The sequence below is a fragment of the Trichosurus vulpecula genome, chromosome 2, assembly GCF_011100635.1.
Source record: "Trichosurus vulpecula isolate mTriVul1 chromosome 2, mTriVul1.pri, whole genome shotgun sequence".
Classification (NCBI taxonomy): Eukaryota; Metazoa; Chordata; class Mammalia; order Diprotodontia; family Phalangeridae; genus Trichosurus; species Trichosurus vulpecula.
The window spans coordinates 311,557,557-311,584,497 of record NC_050574.1 but is presented as its reverse complement, the minus strand read 5'-3'; the positions used below and the strand labels follow the sequence as shown (position 1 = coordinate 311,584,497).

The 26,941-nt window shown below is 39.1% G+C and overlaps 1 protein-coding gene across 1 annotated transcript in view; it reads left to right on the top strand.

Moving 5' to 3' along the window:
• ERCC3 (ERCC excision repair 3, TFIIH core complex helicase subunit) overlaps window positions 1–26,163 on the top strand; it is a 51,762-nt gene extending 25,599 nt beyond the window's left edge. The window contains exons 11-15 of the mRNA XM_036746351.1: window positions 1,907–2,003; window positions 4,660–4,777; window positions 13,949–14,067; window positions 24,784–24,936; window positions 25,663–26,163. Coding sequence (XP_036602246.1) covers window positions 1,907–2,003; window positions 4,660–4,777; window positions 13,949–14,067; window positions 24,784–24,936; window positions 25,663–25,797 — 622 coding nt within the window. The 3' untranslated portion in view covers window positions 25,798–26,163. The remainder of the gene's footprint in view (window positions 1–1,906; window positions 2,004–4,659; window positions 4,778–13,948; window positions 14,068–24,783; window positions 24,937–25,662) is intronic.
• Window positions 26,164–26,941: the final 778 nt, after the last annotated feature.

The following is a 26,941-nucleotide window of genomic DNA, read 5'->3' as shown; positions in this document are numbered from 1 at the left end:
AGGTGACACCTCCATTGAGAGCCTGAGTGGACTGGTGGTAGCCTCGACAGTAATAGGACTGTTAGGAAAAGGGGAGATTTTGGAGGGAAAGATAATGAATTCATTTTTTGACATGTTGAGTTTAAGATGGATTTCCAGTTCAAGATGTCTTATAGGCTGTTGGAAATATGAGACTAGAGGTTGAGTTAGGTCTGGATAAGTAGATTTGAGCATCATCTGCATAAAGATATTGAAAACCGTAGGAACTGATGAAATCTCCAAGTAAAATCATGTAAAGGAAGTGGAGGGCTCAGCACAGAGCCTTGTGGAAGACCCACAGTTAGGAGGCATAAGATCTTGGAAAGGAGACAGAAAGAAGGTATAGTCAGAGGAGAGCAGTGCCACAAAAAACCTAGAAAGAAGAAAATATCCAGGAGAAGAAAGTGATAACAGTGTCAGATTCTGCAGAACAGTCAAGGATGGGGATTGAAAAAAAGCCATTGGGGGGCCAGCTAGGTGGCGCAGTGAATAGAGCACTGGCCCTGGAGTTAGGAGGACCTGAGTTCAAATTCAGCCCCAGACACTTGACACTTACTGGCTGTGTGACCTTGGGCAAGTTACATAACCCCAATTACCTTGCCTACCCCCTCCAAAGACAAAACCAAAAAAAAATTGGTTTTCCGTTCATTTCCAGAATGATTTTGGGGCAGCTAGGTGGCTCAGTGAGTAGAGCACCAGCCCTGGAGTCATGAGGACCTGAGTTCAAATGTGACCTCAGACACTTGACACACTTACTAGCTGTGTGACCTTGGACAAGTCACTTGACCCCAATTGCCCTGCCTTTCCCCCTGCAACCAAGAAAAAAAAGAAAGGAAAAAAGAAAAAAGGCCATTGGATTTAGAGATTAAGAGATCATTGGTTAACTTTGGAAAGAGTGGTTTTGGTTGATTGAATTATGAGGTCATAAGTCATACTGCATAGAGTTAAGAAGAGAATGAGGAAAGAAAGTAGAGGTACCTATTGTGAATGGCCTTTTCAAGGAGTTTATTCTCAAAAGAGAGGCAAGATAGAGGACAGTAGGTAGCAGGGATGGACAGGTTTTTGGAGGATGGTGAGTATTGGGCATATTTGTGGTCAGTATGGAATCATCCAGTAGAAAGGGAGAGCCTGATGATAAATTAGGAAGTGGGGGTGATAAAGAAGGAGAAGTTAAAGAATGAGGATGATACAGTGGGCGTGTTCCTGCATATGAAGAGGGGTCTGGCATGGCAAGAACAAGGGCCACCTTATATGACATGGAGTGAAGAAAAGGTGGTGGGAGAGGCATCGCTGTGTTGTGAGATCAGGTACAGAGGAGAAGAGGGAGGAGGGCTCAGTAAACAGCCTCATCAGTTTTCACTGAAATATGAAAGACAATTCTCAGCTGAGAGAACTGGGGAGGAGGAGCCCAAAAAATTTGAGAAGGGCTGAAATGGTGAGCGGGATAGCAAGTTAATTAAAGATGTATAAAAGAACTGCTATGTCACAGTGGGGGCCTGATTGAGATTAGGTAGCATAAAGTGCAGTTAACACACTTTTGCATTGTTGTAGTAGTAGTGGTGGTAGTGGTAGTGGTAGTGGTAATAGTAGCTAAAGGGCTGGCCTTGGAGTTAGGAAGACTCATCCTGCCTCTGACATATACTAGTTCTGTGATTGTTGACAAGTCTCTTAAGCTTTCTGTGTCTCCATGTGCTTCCTTAAGATTGTAAATTACAGAAGAAATGTTTATCTACATAGGTCAAGCGAATTTCCCCATACCAGTAAAATCACAGATCAGAGTAGCATCATCACTTATGATAGGTTTGTAAGACAGTTTCAAGGAGCATTCTGTAGTCTGCATCCTACAGATCATTCCCAGGTCTTCTAACTAAGCTGCATCCTTTTCCAGACCCTATATCTATGGTCCTACATCACAAGGAGAAAGAATGCAGATTCTGCAGAATTTCAAGCATAACCCAAAGATCAACACTATCTTCATATCCAAAGTAAGTAAGGGGTCCTTCAAGATGATATTGCTATAACAGGAAGAAGGTACTTGACTGAACATACAGATCATAGTTGTGACTTCACTGGTTAAATAGATGGTCCCAGGCTAGGCTGTCATTCCATTCTTTCTGCTTACAGAGCAGCAGAACAGCAAATAACCCTAAATTCTGTGTTTCGAATGTATTATGATTTGAGGGACAGCAGCTTTACTTTCTTAATTATGTTTTGCTTATAGTGGTACCAAAACGAGTTTGCATTCCCAGAGTATACAGAAGTTGGCCAATGGAGGAATCTGTCCAGGAGCTTATTGGGATTTAATAATTTGGAATTTAAAATGGCCTTAGGATATTCCACAAGTAGGTTTTTATTGATTTGATTATTTAACTTTTTTTATAGTCCAGTACTTGCCAGCGTCATATAGTCAATCCAAGTGTCAGAGGAGAATTTATCAATGTCACTTGATAGTAGTCCCTACCATTGACCAAGGTATGGGACATAGAGATTCTCATATCTTACTCAAAAATATTTCATATTTTCAACATGTATTTTTAAAATTTTATGAATATCTTTCGTATTTGTATCACCTTTATTTCCATATAATACATCTTTACTCTCCCCTATTTAGCACACCATCCCTTGTAGCAAAAACACATAGAAGAAAGAGAAAAAAAAAACATTTCAGCAAAACCAAATGGCACACTGACCATTTTTAATGGTATGTGCAATACTCTTCACCTTTACACAGAAGGGAGAAATTTTTCTCAATTCTTATCTAAAGCCAAGTTTAGTCATTATAATCACATAGCATTCAATTTCTTTCTTTTTAATTATTATAGTTGTATACATATTGTTCTTGATTCTGCTTATTTCACTCCGCATCATTTCATTCATCTTCCCATGCTTCTCTGAATTCTTCATATTCACCACTTCTTATAGTGTAGTAATATTCTGTTATATTCTTGTACCGCAATTTGTTTGTCATTCCCCAGTCTTTGGGTGTTGGGGGTCCCTGACCAGCAAGGACCCCAATCTCAGTACGTAATGATGAGGCAGGAGTCAGGGAAGATACAACTCCGATTTATTGGGAGACATTATCCAGTTTTATAGGGTTTTGCACTACATGAGCAGAAGCAGGTGTTCAAGGGGTGAGGGGATGACAGCATGGGAAGATCGATATCGGGTGGGAAGAATCTGGATTGTAGCAAACTATGGTTCCTACAGGCATATGGGAAAATTAGGGCTGTAGCAAGATAGTTTCTATGGGAGTATGGGAACAAAGTGGGGTGCTGTCCTACAGTATCTATGGAGGCATGGGAAGGCTCAGGCATGTAGCCAGCTGATATCAGAGCTGTATGAGCTGTATGAGGCAAGGGGCAGGATGCCCTTGTAAAGTATCAAAGATGTTCCAGTAAGTAAAGTATCAAAGCATTGTTGTGTTAGGCACTGGTTCAGGAGCATTAGGTAGTGGCCAGCTGGGTTCCTCCTTCTGGGCTTGAGAGTCCCTAGTGGATGGACTCTGCCTGCATGAGGAGGATGACTATAGGGGGCTGTTAAGGGCGGAGGCCCTCCCTCCGGGCGCCTGCCATTCCAGCTCCTACTAAGCCTGTCTGGTTTTACCCAGGAAACAGGCCAAGTGCTAGGATCCTGACAGCCCCGGGGTCGGCACCAACCCCTTACGTTTGGGCATATATTTTTGGTTCCAGTTCCCTATTAAAAAAAAGTAGGGATTCTTTAATCTGAATTTTCAATATAAGATAAAACAAAAATAGTTTTTTTATCCTCACAGAAGCATTATTTAAAATTATGGTTTAGACTTTGGATTAAGTATTGTCACCCTTTTGCTGGGTTGTAGGCTCCCAAATGCCATGTTTAACTTGGTAGTATGAATAAAAATTAAATCTCCATATTCTTAGGGATTAAAGTATAATGCTAATGTGACCATGATAATAAGTTAATTCCCAGTGTAAGTTCTTTTGCGTATTCCGTGACCATAGACTGAACTCCTAATCCAATCTCAACATCTCACCCGTTGTTCAGAAGGCAGATGAGATCAGGAGAATGGCCGTGGCTAAATGCATGATGGGAGAAAGAATCAATAACATCTTCACAAAAGAAGGATGGCATGATATTTTCTCCATAAAAGTTGAAAATACAACATGAACGTAGTCTACTCCGTTATTTCTATGATACTGCCATTATCATGGTAATAAAATATTTGGGATGAATAGACAAAATTGACATTGACTTAGGGTTTTGAAGTGTTCTTTGAGGATGACTCCACCCTAAGGCTAATGTGATGATTGATGATTCCTTGCCAGAACCACTAAATCATCAGAAGTCCCCACCATCCTGCTTTCTTCCCTTTTGAGTCCATCCTTACCACTCCCCCTTTCCCAAAACCTCCCCCGCCCTTGCTTTTCACCTCTGTTGCATGTAGTCTTCCCTTATTGGGATGTAAGCTACTTGAGAGTAGAGATCATCTTGTTTCCCTGTTTTTGAATCCCCAGCACTTAGCACAGTGCCTGGCACATAATAAGCATTTAATAAATGCTTCATCTAATTACATTCAAGGCATTCTTTCTTTATGTCTTTGCACTTTTTATACAAAAACAGGTTCTTACCTACTCAGACTCAGTAGTTGCTTCAATTTTGCAGGTAGGAGACACATCATTTGATCTGCCTGAAGCAAATGTTCTAATTCAGATATCTTCTCATGGTGGCTCCCGAAGACAGGAGGCACAAAGGTTGGGGCGAGTACTTCGAGCCAAGAAAGGTAATCTAGTTTTCTCTAGTATTCCTGTGTTCTGAAACTTGTCCTGGAAGATACCACCTATAGAATTCTACTACTGTACAAGCTGTTTTATTGAATAAGGTAGAGCTCAGAGGAAGTTTGAATTTGATCATCAAATCCCTTGATCCAAAAGTGTATTTCCCCTCTGCTTCCAAGAACAGCATCTACCAGCCATGGAGTATTTGCTATAATTTTCAATGTCTCTGGGTTAAATGAAAAAGGTTAACTATGAACATTTTTTTATTGGGACACTAATCCAATCATTCACATTGAATTTGAAATTGATGGGTGTTTGCCAAAGGCATGATCCTATGGAATTTAGCTAATGCTAATTAGAAGCCAGATAGTTTAACCCAGAGGACTAAGGATGTCTTGAGATAGGATATACAAAATATATCTGAAGGGGAAAGATCTGAAGCTAAAAGTTATTTATGGGGCAGCAATAAAAGAAAAAGAAGCTTAGAAACCCTGAGGCACAGGGGATGGTATGAAAAATGGAAAATGGATCAAAAATGAGAAGGGTGAAGATGAAATTAAAGCAATTATTAGGAGCTGTTATGCCCAATTATATGCCAATAAACCTGACAGTCTAAATGAAATGAAAGAATATTTATAAAAATAGAAATTAACCAGATTAACAGAAGAGGAAATAGAATACTTAAATAATCATATCTTAGAAAAAGAAATTGAACAAGCTATAAATGAGCTCCCTAAGAAAAAGTCTATGGGACCAAGTGGATTCACAAGTAAATCCTACCAACCATTTAAAGAAAAATTAATTACTATATAAACCATTTGGGAAAATAGGCAAAGAAAGAGTTCTGCCAGATTCCTTTTATGACACAAATATAGTGCTGATACCTAAATCGGAAAGAGCAAAACATTTCTTTTTTATTTAATATTTTAGTTTTTTCCCAATTACATGTTAAAAACAATTTTTAATATTTGGTTTTTAAATTTTTGAGTTCCAAATACTCTCCTTTCCTCCTCCTCCTCCCCTCCATTGAGAAAGCAAACAATTTGATATAGGTTATACATGTCTAGTCATGCAAAACATATTTCCATGTTAGTCATGTTGTAAAAGAAAATATAGATCAAAAAAACCTCAAGAAAAATAGAGTTAAAAAAATAATGCTTCATTATGTATTCAGAATCCATAATTCTTTCTCTGGAAATAGCTAGCCTTAATCACTGAATGGGTGTTGCCTCAGGCAAACTGAGACCTGGAAAGATCTTAGCTTAAAAAGGCCAAAGTCTCCTGCTGCATCCAGGGTCTTCTCCAGTCCTGATCTATACCTTGCTTCTGGACTCAGAAGGCTCCAGAGGAGAAAGTGAGGCTGGTAACTTTGCATAGCCCTCCCTTATTTAAATCCAGTTTGTTTGCAAGTCATGGCGTCACCTTCCTGATGTCATCATCCTTCTGGGAGGAAGGACAAACAACTCTGAAAATAGCATTTTTTATCATAAGTGCTTCAGAATTATCTTGGATCATTGTATTGCTGAGAAGAGCTAAATCATTTCACAGTTGATTATCTTACAGCATTGCCGTTACTGTGTACAATGTTCTTCTAGTGCTGCTCATTTCGCATTTCACTTTACATCAGTTCATGTAAGTTCTTTCCGGGTTTTTCTGAGAGCATCCTGCTCATCATTTCTGATAGCACAGTAGTATTCCATCATAATCATATCAACTTGTCCCGCCGTTCCCCAATTCATGGGCACCCCTTCAATATCCAGTTCTTTACCGTGGTGAAAGAGCTGCTATAAATATTTTTGTACATATAGGTACTTTACCTTTTTGTTTTTTATCTATTTGGGATGCAGACCTAGTTAGTGATATTTCTGGGTCAAAGGGTATTCATGGTTTTATGGCCCTTTGGGCATAGTTCCACATTGCTCCCTAGAATGATTGAATCAGTATACAGCTCAGTATATGATGCATTTTCCTTTTCTGTCATAGTAGCCACGTAGGTATGGGTTGGTACCACAGAGTTGTTTTAATTTTCATTTCTCTAATTAATAGTGATTTAGAACTTTTTTCATGTGACTGTAAATAGCTTTGGTTACTTTGTCTGAAAACTGCCTGTTCATGTACTTTGACCAATTGAAGAACAGCACTTATTTTTATAAATTTGACTCAGTCCTCTATATATTTGAGAGATGAGGCCTATATCAGAGAAACTTGCTGTAAAATATTTTTGATAGTTTTGATTACTATTTCCCTCCATTCTATTTTTCTCCCTGTTTATCCTACTCTGTCTCTCCTTTCACCCTGTTTACCTTCAAAAATGTTTTGCTTCTAACCACCACCTCCGTCTTCCTTCATTTCTGTCGGCCCTCTCCCCCACTTCTCTTATCCCTTTCCCCTCTTTCTTTCTTGTAGGATAAGATAGATTTCTATGCCCAACTGAGTGTGAATATTATTCCCTCTTTGAGCCAGGAATTCTTGAAAGTCATCTATTTCATTTAATATCCATTTTTCCCCTGAAGGATTATATTCAGTTTTTCTGGGTAGGTGATTCTTGGTTGTAAGCCTAGCTCTTTTGCCCTCTGGAATATCATATCCCTAGCCCTCTGACTCCTTAAGATCAAAGCCGCTAAATCTCATGCTATCCTGACTGTGGCTCTACAACATTTAAATTGTTTCTTTTTGGGTGCTTGCAATTATTTTCTCCTTGACCTGGGAGCTCTGGAATTTGGCCATAATATTCCTGGGAGTTTTCATTTTGGGATTTCTTTCAGGAGGTGATTGGTGGATTCTTTCAATTTCCATTTTACCCTCTGATTCTAAAATATCAGGGCAGTTTTCCTTGATAAGTTCTTAAAAGATGATATCAAGGCCCTTTTATTCATCATGGCTTTTAGGTAATCTAATAATTCTTAAATTATCTCTCCTTGATCTTTTTCCAGGTCAGTTGTTTTTCCAATGAGATAATTCACATTTTCTTCTATTTTTTTCATTCTTTTGATTTTACTTTATTGTTTCTTGATGTCTCATGGAGCCATTAGCTTCCACTTGCCCAATTCTAATTTTTAAGGAGTTATTTTCTTCATTGAGCTTTTGTACCTCCTTTTCCAGTTGCCCAATTCTGCTTTTTAAGGAGTTCTTCTCTTCAGTGAATTTTCGTATATATCTTTTTTCCATTTGACCTATTTTTCTTTTTAAGGAATTGTTCTCATTGGATATTTGTGCCTCTTTTACCATTTGGCCTATTCTGTTTTTTAAGGTATTATTTTCTTCAGTATTTTTTGTGCCTCCTTTACCATGCTGTTGACTCTTTTCCATGATTTTTTTGCAACTTTCATTTCTTTTCCCAGTTTTTCCTCCATTTCCCTTATTTGATTTTTAAAATCCTTTTTGAGCTCTTCCAGGATCTTAGACCAGTTCACATTTTTTTTTTAAGGCATTACATATACCAGTCATATTTTTTTTTTGTTTTCTTCTGAGTTTGTGTTTTCATCTTCCATGTCATCATACTAACTTTCTATGGTCCACTTCTTTTTTTGTTGTTTGTTCATTTTTGTAGCCTATTTCTTTACTTTTAACTCCATGCTAAAGTTGGGCTCTGCTTCCAGGGTGGAGATGGCACTGTCCCAAGCTTCAAGTTTTTTGTGTAGCTATTTTCAGAACTAATTCCGGGGACCTGTACTTTCATTTCTTCCAAGGTGGTATGATCGAAGAAAAAGATGTGTTTACTGCCCTGCTGGCCTGTTCTTTGGTCTCTGAGTGACCACAAGCACTTTTCAGTCCTGAAATCACATATGACCAGGGTCCCAGCTCCCCTACAGCTGCAAACTTTGGTGTGCTAGTGCTCCTCCTCACTCTGGGACTGATACCCAGGACTGTGACCCAGTATGGGCAATGCCACTGAGTCTTGCCCCCAGTGCCAGTAAAGGGATCCCTGTAATCTTCGGATCAGTTGTCCCACCCCCTTACTATTTGTGGGCTCGTAGCTCTTGAAGCCAGTATTGCTGCCACTGCTTCAGTCACTCCCAAGGCCTTCTCTTGGTTTTTTGGGGCCCAGTCTGAGCTGTTGCAGCCTACACTGGACTGCACTCCACTCTCACCCCAATGTGATAGACCTTTCCTGCTGATCTTGCAACTTGTTTTGGGCTGGAAAATTGTTTTATCCCATCCTTTTATGGGTTCTGCTACTCCAGAATTTGTTTTGAGGCGTTATTTAAAATTGTTTGGAGAAGAATTTGGGAGAGCTTAGGCGAGTCCCTGCCTTTTCTCCACCATCTTGGCTCTGCCCCTTTGGCCTTGCCCTTAGAAAGGACAGAACAGAGAAAGAGAACTATAGGCTATATTCCCTATAGAACTATAACTATATTCCCTAATGAATATTGATGCAAAATTTTTAAATAAAATACTAGCAAGGAGATTTTTACAGCAATATATCACAAAGATCATACACTATGACCGGGTGGAATTTGTATCAGGAATTCAGGGCTGGTTCAATATTAGGAAAATTATCAGCAAAAGTGGAAACTGGGTCCTTCACCTGGAATCATGAACTAGAAGAGTATATTAGCAGAACTGTTACCTAGCTGTTGTTTGCTCTTTCTAGCAGGGACACTAAAGGACTTGGTGAATTATTGATTAGAGGAAATTAGAGGATATTTTGTTGTTGGTGTTACTGTTTTGGGGGTGGGGGTTTTGTTTTGGTTTTTTAGCGTCACAGAGACAATACTGGATGAGGCAGCCTAGGGGAACCTGAAAAGGGTAATCCCTTTTCCACCTGTCAGTAATTCTGTATTACTTAAAATGGGATTCTGGGTCCATAAACTTTTTTTTAATATATTTTGATAACTGTTTTGTAATGCTGTGTATTTTATGCATTGAGAAAAAAATATTCTGAGAAGAGGCTCATAGGCTTCACTGGACTGCCAAAGGGGTCTGTGACACATGCCAGAAAAGGTTAAGAACCCTTTATTAGGAACCCAAACACTAAACTCTTAGAATTTTGAAGGGTATTAAGCTGCCTTGCAGAGAGCTGGTGCTTTGTTTCTATGTCCTAGTGATTATTGCAGGATGGGGCCCCTCAGCAGAATAGGACTGAGACAATTAGGAAAACAAGCATAGATTTTTCTTTTTGAAAAGAGCAAGTCCTATTGAAAAATCTAGGGGGCAGCTGGTGGCACAGTGAGTAGAGCACTGGCTCTGGAGTCAGGAGGACCTGAGTTCAAATCCAGCCTCAGACACTTGACATACTTATTAGCTGTGTGACCTTGGGCAAGTCTTAACCCCAATTACCCTGTCTTCCCCCCTCCAAAAAAAAGAAAAAGAAAAATTTATTTAGTTTAGCTAGAATATGTCCTTTCTTAATCAAAGTGTTCTTTGGCACATACGGTACTGGGCCCTCCCTTTAAAGGAGCCTTTCCAGGCTTTTTAGAGAATTAGCAACCCTTCCAACTGCAGAAGCAATAGTCATTCCTTAAGGAGCTGACATCTCACATTTTGTAGGCAAAGGTTCTTAAATAGCCTAGACCCCCAAGGTCACTAGTGTTGGCTGCCCTGGTTTCAGTCATATTTTTCTGTAGTGTGAGAGAGTTTTTTATCTAAATGGTTTTTAGAACTCTAACAATGCCTCAATAATCATGATAATAAAAATTTTGATCTAATGAAAACTCTGTCCTTCATCTATGTTTCAGATGCAGGAAAGCCTTTATGAGTATCTTATTGAGAAAATTCTCCAGTACACAGCAACTTTAGCATGAATTCTTTCTCAGATTTAAAAGGGACAGGTTAAGGAAAACAACCAAAGTGTAGTGGAAAGAGCCCTGGATTTGAAGTCCAAGGACCTGGGTTTAAATCCTGACTCCTCTCCTACTTTCTATTTGTGTGACTTCATGAAAACCATTTTGTTTTCTGGGCCTTAGTTTTCTTACCTATATCATGAGCCAGTTATACTAGGTGACCTTTTCCAGCTCTAAATTCTGTTATCCTTTGTTTGGAGAAGAGATTGGAAGAGATCTGTATATAGCAGCAAATAATCTACTCTGATCTTGTTGCACATCTGAGAAACATAGCGATTCCATGTTTTCAGAAGTAAATATCAGAGATAGTACATTAACTAAATCAAGTATTAAGTACCCTACTCCAGGAACTTCTGGTTTCCTGTACTGACTTTTTTGTGACTGTATTTAGAGTTTCCAGCTTCTGTGAAGACTACCTGTTTGTAGAATACTAAGTATTAACATTTTAACTTTTACCTGTATTATATGTGGTACATATATATATGTGTATATATATATATATATATACACACACACACACATATGTGTATGCATGTGTGTGCTCTTGCTTCACAAGACACAGTTTCTGGATGTTTCAGACCTTGAAACAGATTTATCTATAACTTCCTGAAAGATTGAAAGGAAGTATATGATAAATTTTATATATTACATTCAAAACTGTCCTGCTTGAATTTCCTTCTGTTCGTTTCTATGCGTTTTTAAATGATCATATGTTTGGCATCACTATTGCTAACCCTCCCCTAACCCCTTCCTTCTACATTGAAAATTGAAAGACAAGAAAAAGCTCTTGTAACAAACATAAGCCAGACAAATCCACAGAGTGACCATGTCCAGAAAGGTCTGTCTCTTTCTGCATCTTGTTTCTGTCACCTCTGTGTTAGAAGGTAAGTAACATGCTTCAGTTATAGATCCTCTGAAGACATGGCTGGTCATTTCTTTGATCAGAGTTCTTAAAGGTTTCAAAGTTCTGTTTCTTGATGGTGTTAGTGACTTTGTATAAATTGTACTCCTGGTTCTGCTCATTGACTGCATCAATTCATCCTACCCGAGATTCTCTGAAATTATCTCCCTTTTCACTTACTGCACAGTCATATTCCAATAAATTTGTATGTCACAGTTTGTTCAGCCATTACCCATCTGTCTAAGAGGCACTTGAAGACAACTGCCTTATATTCTGCCTCTTTGCTTTTTTTCCTTGAGCATTAAGAAGTTTGGTTTGTTTGTAGCTCTTCCCTCCTTGGAATTATTTTCCCTCTTAGTGTTTCTCTGCCATCCCCAGCTTGTTTCCCTATTCAGTTTGATGTATTTCTACACCATTAGTGGCTGCATCATGGGAGGAGCCATTGTTTTTAAAGCTGATTTAAAGGCCAAGACTATCAGCTATTGAGTTGAATTTGCGGTTTCCTCTGCTGCGGTTGATTACAGTTACCTGTAAGGAGAGCTGGAGGAGCGTACCACCCCTGCACTGAACCCCAAAGCTGATTTAAAGGCTGGTACCGTTGACTATGGGGGTTTTGATGACTTTTTTGTTTTGTTTTCCTGCAATCAAATCATTCTCTACAGTGAGAGCCAAGGAGCGTAATGTTCTAGCAGCTGAACCATGCAGGGGAAGAAAACAGGACTTTAAATATTGTTTCCATGAATGTGAAAAACTCATTAAGTTTGCTTCCCATCTTGTATTGTTGGTGATGTGAAGGGGGATTTATTGGTCAATGCCCCCTTCTGTTTCCTGAGTAGTTACATTTGATTCTTCCCAGGTCTTGGCAACTTGCTTTTAGCAATGATCTCTGGTCTTTCCAGGACTCCACAAAAGAAATGTCATAGGCAAAGTAGCTCCTTAGAAGAAATCAGAGGACAGTTTGTTGACTTCCAGGAATTATCTCTGCATTTGAATCTTCCTGCCTGCAGCTGTCCAGTTTGCCTTTGTTACTGCCAAAATAGACATGGCAGCATTCTTTACTGTTTTGTTTTAGAATTCATTGGAAACAATATATCATAAAGCCCCTTGGGGTGGGGAGGGAGGCAGGGTGGAAGGGCAAGGGACAAAGTTAAAGCTTATTCATTCCATCTGCCTCATTGTATCTAGAGAATTGTTCCATCATTTTGGCCACCAGCAGGTCATCCATGTTATGGAAATGATATATTTAAATAAAGTTTGAAAAGACTCACTTGAAGAAAAAAAGAAAGAATATAGTGTTAAAATTTTTTTTGTCCTAGTTTTGACTATGAGTCCAGTGATTTTTAAGTCATGATTAACTATCTCTCCTTGACCTGTTCTAGGTCTGGGTTTTCAATATAGATATATATCAAATATCTTATATTTTCTCCTATTTTTTTCAATCATTTGATTTTTGTTAGAGTATTTTTTGCTAGCTCATGGAGTCATTGATATGTGTTTGATCTGTTCTAATTTTCAAGGAGTCCATTTCTTGGGTAAGGTTTTTCTTTTTCTACTAAACTACTTATTTTCTTTCCAATTCATTCCTCAAGAGATTTTCTGTTTTTTTTATTTCATAATATTTCTTCTGGATATTCATGTAGTGCTTATAGAAATTTTTTTTTCCTTTGAGTCACTTACAGTTGTTACAGAATTTCTCTCTCTTTTTTGGGGTTCTCTAGATTTGTGATATTTTTTCTGTGCTAATAATCAGTGTTTTATTCAATTTACTCCCTCTCCAGCCTTTTTTCCTGAATTGGGACTTTATTCCTGGGCTGGCTCCATCCCTACTATGCTTTTGAGTAAAATAATTGGCTCTGCTCGGTCTTTCCTTTAATTTCTATGCTGACTTTCACCTGTCGGGATTAGGGCACACACCTCTCCCCCAGATCTTTGAGGTTCAGACTACTACATCTTCAGGGCGCCCTCTGACATCCCAGGGCAGACTATTGGGGATGTCGGAATCCTGGGCCTGAAGTGTCCCCAGTCTTGAGATCTGTAGGGTTGTGCTCATTGCTGTTCTTCTCCAGAATTTCCCAGGTCCCCACTCTGGAGTTCTCTGACAAATCTGGGGCTTTTCAACCATCCTCAGGCTTTCTTAAGGGAACCCTCTGTTTTTGCTGCCTCAGGACACAGAGTCTTGAAGGCTACATATTTCTCTCACCATTGCTAGTCATACTGGGAGGCTGTGATGGTTTATTGCTGACTTGGCTAGTCGTAGACTCCCTTATTGTCAGGCTTCTGGCTGACCTCTTGTACAGTTCTGGGATGGAAGATGTCACAGTAATTTCTCTTTGGATATCTGATTGTTGTTCAGTCAGGTGCAGACTTTATGGTCCTGATGGAGTAGGTAATAGTAGCTGAGCAGTCTGCTTCCCATTCACACAGCCATCTTGACTGGAAATCTCACATCCTGTTTTTTCACAAGCTAATATTTACTGTCTCGTATCCCCTAGGAATGGTTGCAGAGGAGTATAATGCCTTCTTCTACTCACTGGTATCCCAGGATACACAGGAAATGGCATATTCAACGAAACGGCAGAGGTTCCTGGTCGATCAAGGTTATAGCTTCAAGGTAAGCAGCATTGGATTCCTTTTCCCATTAGGACAAGTGCTATAAGGAAGCCTATTGTTTCATCCTGAAGGGAATTAGTGAGCGCTGTCAATATTTGCTTGAGAAAAACCTTAGGCATAGAGAATCTCTAAATAGTTAACGATCTTACATAAGTCCTTCTTTTCTCTGAATGAATTGCTGAGTAACTAATTAGGAAGGTACTCAGTTAGGGACTTGAAGAAAAGGCTTTTGTGCCCTTTAAACATAGTAACTAAAGGACAGAGGTGGATTTCTTTGGTGCAATAGAGAGGGAAGATTGAAAAACGAAAATTGGTGGCTAGTTGGAAAATGTGCTGAATGTGTTGCAATTTGGCATGCTTTGGAGGTTCTGCCAAGATTCTGAATCAGATTTGGGGGTTGGAGTAAGGGTGAGGACATGTGTAAGAAAGAAAGAGAAAATTTAAGTAAGAGGATCCTTAAGGGCTTTCTAATCATCAAAAAATAAATTAACATGTCTTAATCTTTCTGGCTTTCACTCTTCCACAGCACTCCCCACCCCTTACCCTGCATGTAGAGGTACTCCTCAATACTAATCCTTTAATTTGCTGTAGCTAGGAAGCAATAGGCTGAGAGAGGCATTTAAGGCACATTGTTGATCATTTAGATAGATCTATCAAAATCACTTAGATCACTAGATGGGGCAGTGTTGGCCTGGAATCAGGAAGACTTATGAGTTCACATCTGGCCTTAGACTAGCTGTGTGACCCTGGGCAAGTCATTTTACGCTGTTTGCCTCCATTTCCTCATCTGTAAAATGAGCTGGAGAAGGAAATGGCAAACCACTCCATTATCTTTGCCAAGAAAACCCTAAATGGGTTTACAGAGAGTTGGACATGACTGAAAAATGACTAAACAACAACAAAAATTGGTCGCTTAAAAGATTTTGTGAGGATAGGTTATTGTAGGTTGATTCATATCACTGGGAGATTTCAGGAGTTGGACTTTCTTGTGCCATGGCTATCCTTTTTAGGTTATTTATTGTGCATAGCAAGTCAATGGTAGAATTTAGTATCCTAAATTAGTTATGTGAGGAGAGAGTGAGCAGAGGTGCTGGTTGTTCTTGGCACACCACAGGAAGATTAGCTGCCTCTTTCCATCTAACCACCATCTTACAAATCTGCTAAAACTAATCCTAAGTAATTTATCTTTAGAAAGGACAGAACTTACTTTCTGCTAATATTGAGCAGATTTTATCTTAAGAGAATGATATGGTGGGTTTTTTTTTGTTTTTTTTCTTTTTTTTTTATTCTTTAAAACCAGGTAGAGTAAGGAAGATTAGAATAGGGGCTGATAGGGGAGCCAGAGATTTGGGTTTGGGACACAGTTCTGCTAAAGAATATTTTTGTAGTCTTTAGTGTCTTGTTCAAGGAAAAGCAAGGGGGCCAGTGTCATTGAGCCATAGAATACATACAGGATGTAAGTTGTAAGAAAAGGGTGTAGATCATGAAGGGCTTTGAATGCCAGAGGATTTTATATTTAATCTAGGGGGTGATAGGGAACCACTGAAGCTTAGGGAGATGATATGGCCAGACCTATGCTTTAGGAAGATTACTTTGAAATACATAAAATTAAAGAAGGCCTGTCACCATCCTGGTTACCCTCCTCGAGATACTCTGAGGCTTTTTAATGTCCTTCCTAAACTCTGGCCCCTAGAAGTGAACACAGTCTTCAAATGTGATCTGACCAGAGCAGAGTACAAAAGGACTAAGCTATACTTATCTTAATGCAGTCCAAGATTGCTTTTCACATTGAAGTTTTTTTTGGCAGCCGCATCATACTGCTGACTCATGTTGAGATTTGAAGTCTCCTTAACCTTCAATCTCTTTTGTACACACTACTGTCTGCCATGCTTCTTCCATCCTTAAGTTTTAAATGTCTTATATGAGTTAAAAAATACTTGTAGAATTAAATTTTTTTAAACTCATGTAACACTTTATAATTTATATTTTTTTGGATTTTACTTTATTGGATTAGCAATATGTTCTAGCCTATCAGAAATCTTTTTAGATCTTAACTCTTTCATCCAGAGTAGTAGCTATTCCACCTAGCTCTGTGCCATCCGCAAATTTGGTAAGTATATCATCTATGTTTTTATCCAAGTAATTGATAAAACTGTTAAAACACCATAGAGTTGACCACAGGTTCATGGGGCATTCCATTGGAAACCTCCTGCTGGTTTGAAACCAAACTGCTATTGACTAAGACAGCCAGTTACAAATCCATTTAATTGTATTATAGTCTAAGCTGCCTCTCTCCATATTTCCGCAAGATAAGTATGTGCTGTTCTATCAAGTAGTTTGTCAAAATCTAAGTAAATGTGTTCAACAACAATAGTATCCCATACACACACACACACACACACACACACACATATGTGTATACATACATACATACATATTTTACCTACATGTGTGTCGTGTATATTTATCTGTTCCCATTTTACAGTGGGATGTAAATTCGTTGAGAACAGAGACTTTTTCATTTTGTCTTTGTATCCCCAGCGCCTAATATTGTCCTCTCCACATAGAAGGTGATTAATAAAAGTTCATCGGATTGTTAGAAGTGATTTACCCAAATCACACAAATAGGAAATGAGAGAACTAGGACATAAAACCCACATCTTCCAAGGTTAGGGCTCTTTCTGCTCCCGTACTGCATCCTCCCAATAAATGTCAAGATTTATCCTAAGGGCTGGAGTAAAAACTATCTTCATTGATGGCTCATGCTTACCCCTGTTGGGTAGTGGCTAGTGACCATGCAGGTATAATTTTAAGACCCAGAGAACTGAATTTGATAGAGGAACTCTCTGTCATCTCCATCAGAGCGGTGAATAACTTTAGCAAGCATACCTTACTGTTTTTACATCTTCCCAGGAATCCTGAAAGATCTTGATGTATGGATGGGTCACACCTTGATGTAAAAGAATCTATAAGGCAGCATTTTGCTCTCCCAGATCAATTTGTCTTCATATTCAACAAATAGTAGGAACAATGGGACCTTATATTCTCTACCTCTTTTAGTTAAATGTGAGATAGTAAAGAAGTGATCCATCTTTGAATATGACTTGTTAAAAATTGCTTATTCCTTACTAATGTCCTTATCACAGATGTTATTTATTTGTATACAGACAATTTAGAATATTTTTGTGTTGATGGGAGAATAGTCTAATAGATCAATGATTGTTAATGTTTTTCTGGTAACCCTTTTTCAGTAGTAATGTAGTCCAAGATGTTTTTCATACTTTTTTTGGTATCTTCCCTTCCTCTAGATACCTTGTGTATAAATCCCTTCACATTGATTTCACCTACAGTATGAATCTCCTCTTGTATGTAGTCCAGAATGACTGTTTGTCTAGTCTTTGTTCTCTTTAGTGTCATTTTCTCCTACTCTGTGTGCAGTGATGTTAGGGTCCATCCAAGTGTGGTAGTTCCATTATCCATGATGCAGGAATCAGTTTGTTGAAATCTTTTGTATTTTTCTGCTGTTCGTAGTCTTATTTTTATCTTTGAATGCTCTTAGGATGATTTTGCTTTATTGGATATCTTATGAAGCTTTCTTTAAACTGGTTTGACCTTTTACCTTTTCACTCTGCTTTATGAGACAATATTGCTCGTAATTATCCATCATTATTCTTTGTAAGATTTTACAGATGAGTTTATAGCCTAACTTGGTGTTGCCTTTTTGGCAGATCTGGTGTTTGCTGGCTAAAGCATTTTCTCTTTTGGTCTTTTGTGAAAATTAATTTACATTGAAATTTCAAGATAAAGTTGTGATAGTGTTGATATCATTTCTGATGTCCATTTCCCATTTTTTATTTTCAATAACTTCTTTAATTCAGGTTTGCTTAGTTAAGTAGTTTTAAATGTTATAACATAAAATCTTTCTTTATTTTTCTTCCTTTTACGAATTCTGATCTTAGTTCTTATGACTCATTGTTCTGACTCTGCACAGACAACTGACTCAGGGATAAAATCACTCCCACATCAATAACAAGTTTTTTCCTGTCTGTTAAAGCATAGTAAGTTTGGGTTTTTTTGGTGTTCACAGTGGCCAGCACCTACAAATTCATCTCTTAAAGTAGGTTTTTATAATAGGAAGGCATGAGGCTTTATACATTATTTCATTTAAATGGCAAATGCAAGCAGAGGGGAAGAACTACATGATTCCTTGGAAAAATAAGAGAGAAACAGCACTGCAATCATCTAAGACAGTTTCAAAAGGCTTATGATGGAAAATGCAATTCACACCCAGAGAAAAAGCTATGGAGTCTGAATGCAGATTGAAGCCTACCATTTTCACTTTTTTTGTTGCTTTTTAAGGCTTTTCCCTTTTGTTCTGTTTCTTCTTTCACAACATGACTAATTGTGGAAATATGTTTACATGATTGCACATATGTAATCTAGATCAGATTGCTTGCCATCTTGGGAAGGGAGGATTGAAGGGGGGGAGGAAGAAAAAAATTTGAAACTTAAAATCTTATAAAAAATAAATCTTGGAAACTATCTTTACATGTAATTGGAAAAAATTAAGTATATACAAAAAAATAAGAGAGAAAATATAACCAGAGGGAGGAGAAGGGAATAGGCATTTAAATTGGCATGATACTGAGCACTTTACAAATATTATCTCATTTGACAATAAGGTATCTTAACCTAAAGGGGCATATGAATATGTGAGGATTATTGTTCTTTTCTTATTCTTATCTCTGCCACTAACTGCCGTATTGACTTTGGGCTTATTATCCGAACTTATGAGTCCTGTCTGTGATTGGGGTGGAGCCAAGATGGCGGCTGGAAAGCAGGGACTTGCTTAAGCTCTCCCCAAGATCCTTCCAAACACCTGTAAAAAAAATGGCTCTGAACAAGTTCTAAAGCTGCGGAATCCACAAAATAGCAGAGGGAAACAGGTCTCCAGCCCAGGAGAGCCTGGATGGTCAATGGGAAGGGTCTATCGCATGGTGCTCGGAACAGAACGCAGCACTCCAAGACAGACCAGACCTGGAGTCAACCAGCCAGAACAGGCTTTGGGGCCATGAATCAGTGAGCTTGTGGCAGTTACCAGACATCTCAACCCACAAATGCCAAAGAGCAGGTTAGAGGAAAACAGCGGAATTGAGTTCAGAGCGGTCCAATCACCTGCCTTGGGGGTGGCGGAGGTGGTGCAGCGGTGGCAGTGGCAGCAGTAGGAAACTCCTGACGCTGCTTCCAGAGGTACAGCATCAGCTGCTTCCTGAGTCCCTGGTTCACACAGTGGGAGGAATCTAGCAGCGAATCAAAGCGGGAGTGCAAGGAGCGCTTTGTGGGCACAAAGGCAGACTCCCTTGCTGTGCCCTGTTTGGATCTGTATTGTGGTTCTGGTTGGCAGTTCTTGGGGGAGGAGGAACGCTGCAGTGATAGAGCATGCGGTGACAGTGGAGTAGAAGTAGCTCTGAAAACAGCAGTGCTTGGACCCTAAAGCTTGGGACAAAGTGTTCTCTACTCTACAAGCAGTCGTATCCTGACAAAAAGCTCAAGGGTCAAGTAGTTTGGTGGGAACATGAACAAGCAGCGAAGACGAACTCAGACTCAAACGCAGACTCAAACTCAAATTCTAGATTCCTTTTTTGGTGACAAAGAAGATCTAAACATACAGCCAGAAGAAGTCAACAAAGTCAAAGAGCCTACATCAAAAGCCTCCAAGGAAAATATGAATTGGGCTCAGAGCTCAAAAAGGATTTGGAAAAGCAAGTAAGAGAAGTAGAGGAAAAATTGGGAAGAGAAATGAGAGTGATGCACGAAAACCATGAAAAACAAGTCAATGACTGGAGACCCAAAAAAAATACTGAAGAAAATAACACCCTAAAGAATAGACTAACCCAGATGTCAAAAGAGCTCCAAAAAACAAATGAGGAGAAGAATGCCTTGAAAGGCAGAATTAGCCAAATGGAAAAGGAGGTCCAAAAGACCACTGAAGAAAATACCACCTTAAAAATTAGATTGGAGCAAGTGGAAGCTAGTGACTTGATGAGAAATCAAGATATTACAAAACAGAACCAAAGGAATGAAAAAATGGAAGACAGTGTGAAATATCTCATTGGAAAAACCACTGACCTAGAGAATAGATCCAGGAGAGATCATTTAAAAATTATTGGACTACCTGAAAGCCATGATCAAAAAAAGAGCCTAGACATCATCTTTCAAGAATTTATCAAGGAAAACTACCCTGATATTCTAGAGTCAGAGAGTAAAATAGAAATTGAAAGAATCCACCGATCACCTCTTGAAAAAGATCCCAGAAAGAAAACTCCTAGGAATATTGTTGCCAAATTCCAGAGTTTCCAGATAAAGAAGAAAATACTGCAAGCAGCCAGAAAGAAACAATTTGAGTATTGTGGGAACACAATCAGGATAACACAAGATCTAGCAGCTTCTACATTAAGGGATTGAAGGGCTTGGAATATGATATTCCAGAGGTCAATGGAGCTAGGATTAAAACCAAGAATCACCTACCCAGCAAAACTGAGTATCATGCTCCAAGGCAAAATATGGATTTTCAATAAAATAGAGGACTTTCAAGCTTTCTCAATGAAAAGAGCTGAATAGAAAATTTGACTTTCAAACACAAGAATCAAGAGAAGCATGAAAAGGTAAACAAGAAAGAGAATTCATAGGGGACTTACTAAAGTTGAACTGTTTTGTTTACATTCCTACATGGAAAGATGATGTGTGTAATTTATGAGACCTTTCTCAGTATTAAGAATAGTTGAAGGGAATATAGACAGAGGGCACAGGTTGAGTTGACTATGAAGGGATGATATCTTAAAAAATGAAATAAATTTAGGTGGTGAGAGAGGAATCTATTGAGAGAGGGAGAAAGAGAGGGATAGAATGGGGTAAATTATCTCACATAAAAGTGGCAAGATAAAGCCAATTCTGTTGGAAGGGAAGAGGTGGCAGGTGAGGGGGAATGAGGGAATCTTACTCTCATCGGATTCAACTTGAGGAAGGAATAACATACACATTCAGTTGGGTATCTTACTCCACAGGAAAGTAAGGGGAAGGGGATAAAAAAAGGGGGGATGATAGAAGGGAGGGCAGATGGGGGAGTAGGTAATCAAAAGCAAACACTTTTGAAAAGGGACAGGGTCAAAGGAGAAAATTGAAAAAAGGGGGACAGGATAGGATGGAAGGAAATGTAGTTAGCCTTTCACAACATGAGCATTGTGGAAGTGCTTTACATAATAATACATGTGTGATCTATGTTGACTTGCTTGCCTTCCTAGGGAGAGTGGGTGGGAAGGGGAGAGTGGGGAGAATTTGGAACTCAAAGTTTTAAAAGCAGATGCTCAAAAAAAAAAAGGAAAGGGGGTTGGACTAGATGACCTCAAAGATGCTGTCTAGCTTTTTATGATCTGTGAGTCCATCACCACCCCAGAGAGCTGCTGGCCTGTTTACAGTATACCAAGAGTCATATTCGTATATTAATTAAGGACTGTGTTACCAGATGTTTTTTTGCCACACAACTCTGTTGCTGTGAAACCAAGGTACTGGGCCTCTTTCTTAAGCAATACATTATTTTGTGGTGAACCATAAAGCTTGCCAGTGAAATGGCAGCTAATTAGTGAGAAGTGACAAATGCAAAAAAAAAAAAATCCTAGAAGAAAACAAATTCAAAAAGGGACAAAAGCAGGACAGTTTTGTTTTTCTCTTTTCAGTTTAACATACACTTTAAGAAAAAGTTGAGGGGTGGAGCCAAGATGGCGGCTGGAAAGCAGGGACTAGCATGACCTCCCTGCTGAGTACCTCCAAAAACCTATAAAAAATGGCTCTGAACCAATTCTAGAACTGCAGAAGCCACAAAACAGCAGAAGGAAGCAGGGCTCCAGCCCAGGACAGCCTGGATGGTCTCTGGGTGAGGTCTATCCTGCACGGAGCTGGGAGCAGAGGGGAGCCAAGCCCAGCTGAGCCCAGCCTGAGCGGCGCAGACCAACCAGACCAGGAGCTGGGCGGAGCGTGCCCTAGCACCCTGAATCAGTGAGCTGCAGCAGTTACCAGACTTCTCAACCCACAAACACCAAAGACAACAGAGAAAGTTAGTGGGAAAAGCTACAGGAGTGGAAGGAGTTCTCGGTTTGGCTACCGCCCCCGGGGGCAGTGGAGGTGGGGCAGCTACAGAAGTACAACTGCAGTTGCTTCCGGCCCCAGGCCCACCTGGTGGGAGGAATTAAGTGGTGGATCAAAGCAGGAGTGAAGAGCCTGCTGAAGATCTAAGTCCAAGTTGGGTTGGGGGTTCTTGGGCAAGGAGGAGTGCTGGTGTGGCAGCACATCTGCCCAAGCTTGGAACATAGTTCTCTAAACTCTACAAGCAGTCATACCCCACTGAAAAACTCAAGGGTCAAGTTAGTTGGCTGGGAATATGACCAGGCAGCGAAAACACACCCAGATTCAGTCTCAGACTTCGGATTCTGTCTTTGGTGACAAAGAAGACCAAAACATACAGACAGAAGAAGTTAACGAAGTCAAAGAGCCTACAACAAAAGCCTCCAAGAAAAACATGAACTGATCTCAGGCCATGGAAGAGCTCAAAAAGGATTTGGAAAACCAAGTTAGAGAAGTAGAGGAAAAATTGGGAAGAGAAATGAGAAGGATGCGAGAAAACCATGAAAAACAAGTCAATGACTTGCTAGAGGAGACCCAAAAAATACTGAAAAATATACTGAAGAAAACAACACCTTAAAAAATAAACTAACCCAAATGGCAAAAGAGCTCCAAAAATCCAATGAGGAGAAGAATGCATTGAAAGGCAGAATTAGCCAAATGGAAAAGGAGGTCCAAAAGACCACTGAAGAAAGTACCACCTTAAAAATTAGAATGGAGCAAGTAGAAGCTAGTGACTTTATGAGAAATCAAGATATTATAAAACAGAACCAAAGGAATGAAAAAATGGAAGACAATGTGAAATATCTCATTGGAAAAACCACTGACCTGGAAAATAGATCCAGGAGAGAGAATTTAAGAATTATTGGACTCCCTGAAAGTCATGATGGAAAAAAAGCCTAGATATCATCTTTCAAGACATTATCAAGGAGAACTGCCCTGATATTCTAGAGCCACAGGGCAAAATAGAAATTGAAAAAATCCATCGATCACCTCCTCAAATAAATCCCAAAAAGAAATCTCCTAGGAATATTGTTGCCAAATTCCACAGCTCCCAGATCAAGGAGAAAATATTGAAAGCAGCCAGAAAGAAACAATTTGAGTATTGTGGAAACATAATCAGAATAACCCAAGATCTGGCAGCTTCTACATTAAGAGATCGAAGGGCTTGGAATACGATATTCCAGAGGTCAGTGGAGCTAGGATTAAAACCAAGAATCACCTACCCAGCAAAACTGAGTATCATGCTCCAAGGCAAAAAGTGGATTTTCAATAAAATAGATGACTTCCAAGCTTTCTCAGTGAAAAGACCAGAGCTGAATAGAAAATTTGACTTTCAAACACAAGAATCAAGAGAAGCATGAAAAGGTAATCAAGAAAAAGAACAAGAAAAAGAAATTGCAAGGGACTTCCTAAAGTTGAACTGTTTTGTTTACATTCCTACATGGAAAGATGATGTGTATGATTCATGAGACCTCAGTATTAGGGTAGCTGAAGGGAATATGCGCGCGCGCACACGCACACACACACACACACATATATATGTATGTGTATATATATGTTTATGTATATATATGTATAGGTGAATGTGTATGTATGTCTATATGTATGTGTATGTATATACATATACATATATATATGTGTATATATATATAAAGAGAGAGAGAGAGTGGGCACAGGGTGAGTTGAAGATGAAGGGAAGCTATATAAAGGAAATAAAATCAAATTAAGGGATGAGAGAGGAATATATTGAGAGGGAGATAGGGAGACATAGAATGGGGTAAATTATCTCGCATAAAAGTGGCAAGAAAAAGCAGTTCTGTAGGAAGAGAAGAGAAGGCAGATGAGGGGGGAATGAGTGAATCTTGCTCTCATCAGATTTGACCTGAGGAGGGAATACTGTACATACTCAATTGGGTATCTTACCCCACAGGAAAGAAGAAAGAAGAAGATAAAAAAAAGGGGGAACGATAGAAGGGAAGGCACATGGGGGTGGAGGTAATCAAAAACAAACACTTTCTAAAGGGGACAGAGTCAAGGGAGAAAATTCAATAAAGGGGGATAGGTTAAACTCAAAGTTTTAAAAACAGATGTTCAAAAACAAAAAAAAAAGTTTTTGCATGCAACTAGAAAATAAGATACACAGGCAATGGGGGGTAGAAATTTATCTTGCCCTGCAAGAAAGGAGGGGAAAAGGGGATGAGAGGGGAGTGGGGTGACAAAAGGGAGGGCTGACTGTGGAACAGGGCAACCAGAATATATGCCATCTTGGAGTGGGGGGGGAGGGTAGAAATGGGGAGAAAATTTGTAATTCAAACTCTTGTGAAAATCAATGCTGAAAACTAAATATATTAAATAATTTTTAAAAAAGAAAACAAAATTAAAAAATAAAAAAAAAGTTGACAGTTTCATATACAGTCTTCTGTTATTCTTTTGTAAGTTAGAATGTCAAAATTTGTTGATGGTTATTAAGTTCATAATGAAGAAAATATTTTAATGGCTACCAAAAGAGAACAACCTCTTGTCACTTTCTACTCTACAGGTAATTACTAAGCTTGCTGGTATGGAGGAAGAAGAATTATCATTTTCATCTAAAGAGGAACAGCAGCAGCTTTTACAGAAGGTACTGGCAGCCACTGACTTGGATGCTGAGGAAGAAGTGGTAGCAGGAGAATTTGGCTCCAGATCCACTCAGGTGAGTTGGCATAAAGCCAGATAATTCAGTCATTCTTATTCATGTGCATTTTAGGCTTCAGTGTACCCAAAGACAGGGTTCTTAACAGTCAATTCCAAAGAAATAGATGTGATTTTCTCCAGTCATTACATTTGTTGAGTCCATGGGAGAAAATGTAATTTAGAGCTATTCGTTAGTTAAATATCCTGGGCTGCAATCCCAGCCTTGCCTTTAATTAGCTATGGGACCTTTGGGCAAGTCATTTGATCTTATTGAGCCTCAGTTTCTTCATCAATCACATAAAAGTAATAATCCCTGACCTGTTGACCTTATGAGGTGATTAAGGACCAATTAAGATAATAGAGAAAACTTCTTTGGATTGTATCTTTTCTTGTGCTCTCTCTGGCTTTAAAAACCCATGGAAGACATCTGTCTTGCAAGCTCACAGATATGAAGTATAGTTTTGGGCACCATTTGAGTCAGAGTGCATTTGTTTATTGATGACCTTTAAGGAATAGTCCTGAGAAGAAGCCTACTAAGTGAAGCCTGGGATTAGGACTTTCGAGATGCTTCTGACTTTACTACTGTTAACACATTTTTTGGATATTATGATTAAGATGGAAGTGAAGTAGCCCTCTTTTGTCCCTGGGAAACTGGTAATACTGCACTTCATCACCTATTTCAGTGTATTTGCAATGGCTGTCCCCCATGCCTCCCTCCTCACTTCTGTGTATTCTACCCACTCAGGTGTCCCGTCGTTTTGGCACAATGAGCTCCATGTCGGGGGCAGATGATACTGTTTATATGGAATATCATTCTTCTCGAAGCAAGCCGTCTGTAAATAAGCATGTCCACCCACTTTTCAAACGCTTCAGAAAATGATGTCAATGTAAGCTACTTTCAAGGACTGTATGTTTTGAGCAACAGCTTCAAAATATTGAATCATGAAGCTGATCCTTTGAATTTCCAGAGGAATGCTTTATTTTCTGCTAGCATTGGCTGAGTTGGTCCAGATTAAATAACCAACCTTAGCCACACTGAGGAAGTGTTGTAAATGCAGCAAGCTCTTAGTTACAGCTTTGTGGTATTCCAAGCATAATAAAAGAAAATTATTTTTGTCTTTTCTAACCACTTTTCAGATACAATTTGGAAAGAGGCTCTTGTGTGTACAAATTTGTAACAGTATTAAAGTTTATATTTCTGAATATTCTGCTAAGTGAACATTAAACATTTTAAAGAAAAATTAAATGTCCTATGGTCATGAAAAGTTCTATTGATTCCCTTATTCACTAGTAGAGATCTTTAACCTTAAGTGGGAAATCTGTGGTTATTTATACCTGAATTAGATCATGTATATACACATCCATGGATGGTTAGTTCAGATGGATAAGCCAAAATGATGGACTCTCTCCCCAAAACCAGTGGTTCTATCCTACTCTGGGGCCACTAGCTGTGTCTTGAAGAGGCAAAAGTGAGAGGGACCAGTCAGATCTGCCCCTGTAGTTGGAGAAACAGCTCAAAGCACAGGTTTCTATCAGTAATGAAATGATTGTATCATCTTCAAATAACGAAGGACATTTTTTTCTCCAAATATCAAGATATATTCCCTCTGGCTTGCATGTTTTTTTCTTTCATAATCATTTCCCCCAATTTTTCTAAATGGCCTTCCTTCTCATATTACTCTTAGTGGGAAAGAGGAAACTGGGGCAGGGCGGGGGGAAGCAAAAGGACAGAAAAGCTTCCAGAAGTAAGCTAGGGATGCAGCCCTGATGCAAGGAAAAGCTTTTTATCCTGGTTAAGTTTGATCAGCAGCCTAAGTGGCTTTTCTATGTATGTCCATGTTTTAATGGGAAACAGTGGCTGTCATATGCTTTTCATAGCAGTGTGAAGTGACATCCTATGTTAAATGGCTGCTTAGCATGGGTTTTGTTGGTTTGAGTTTGGGTTTTTGGTCTCTCGCACACCCCTTGCAATTCTAGAACAGCAATCCCTTTTCATTATTGCAATAAAGCATCAGTCTAAAAGC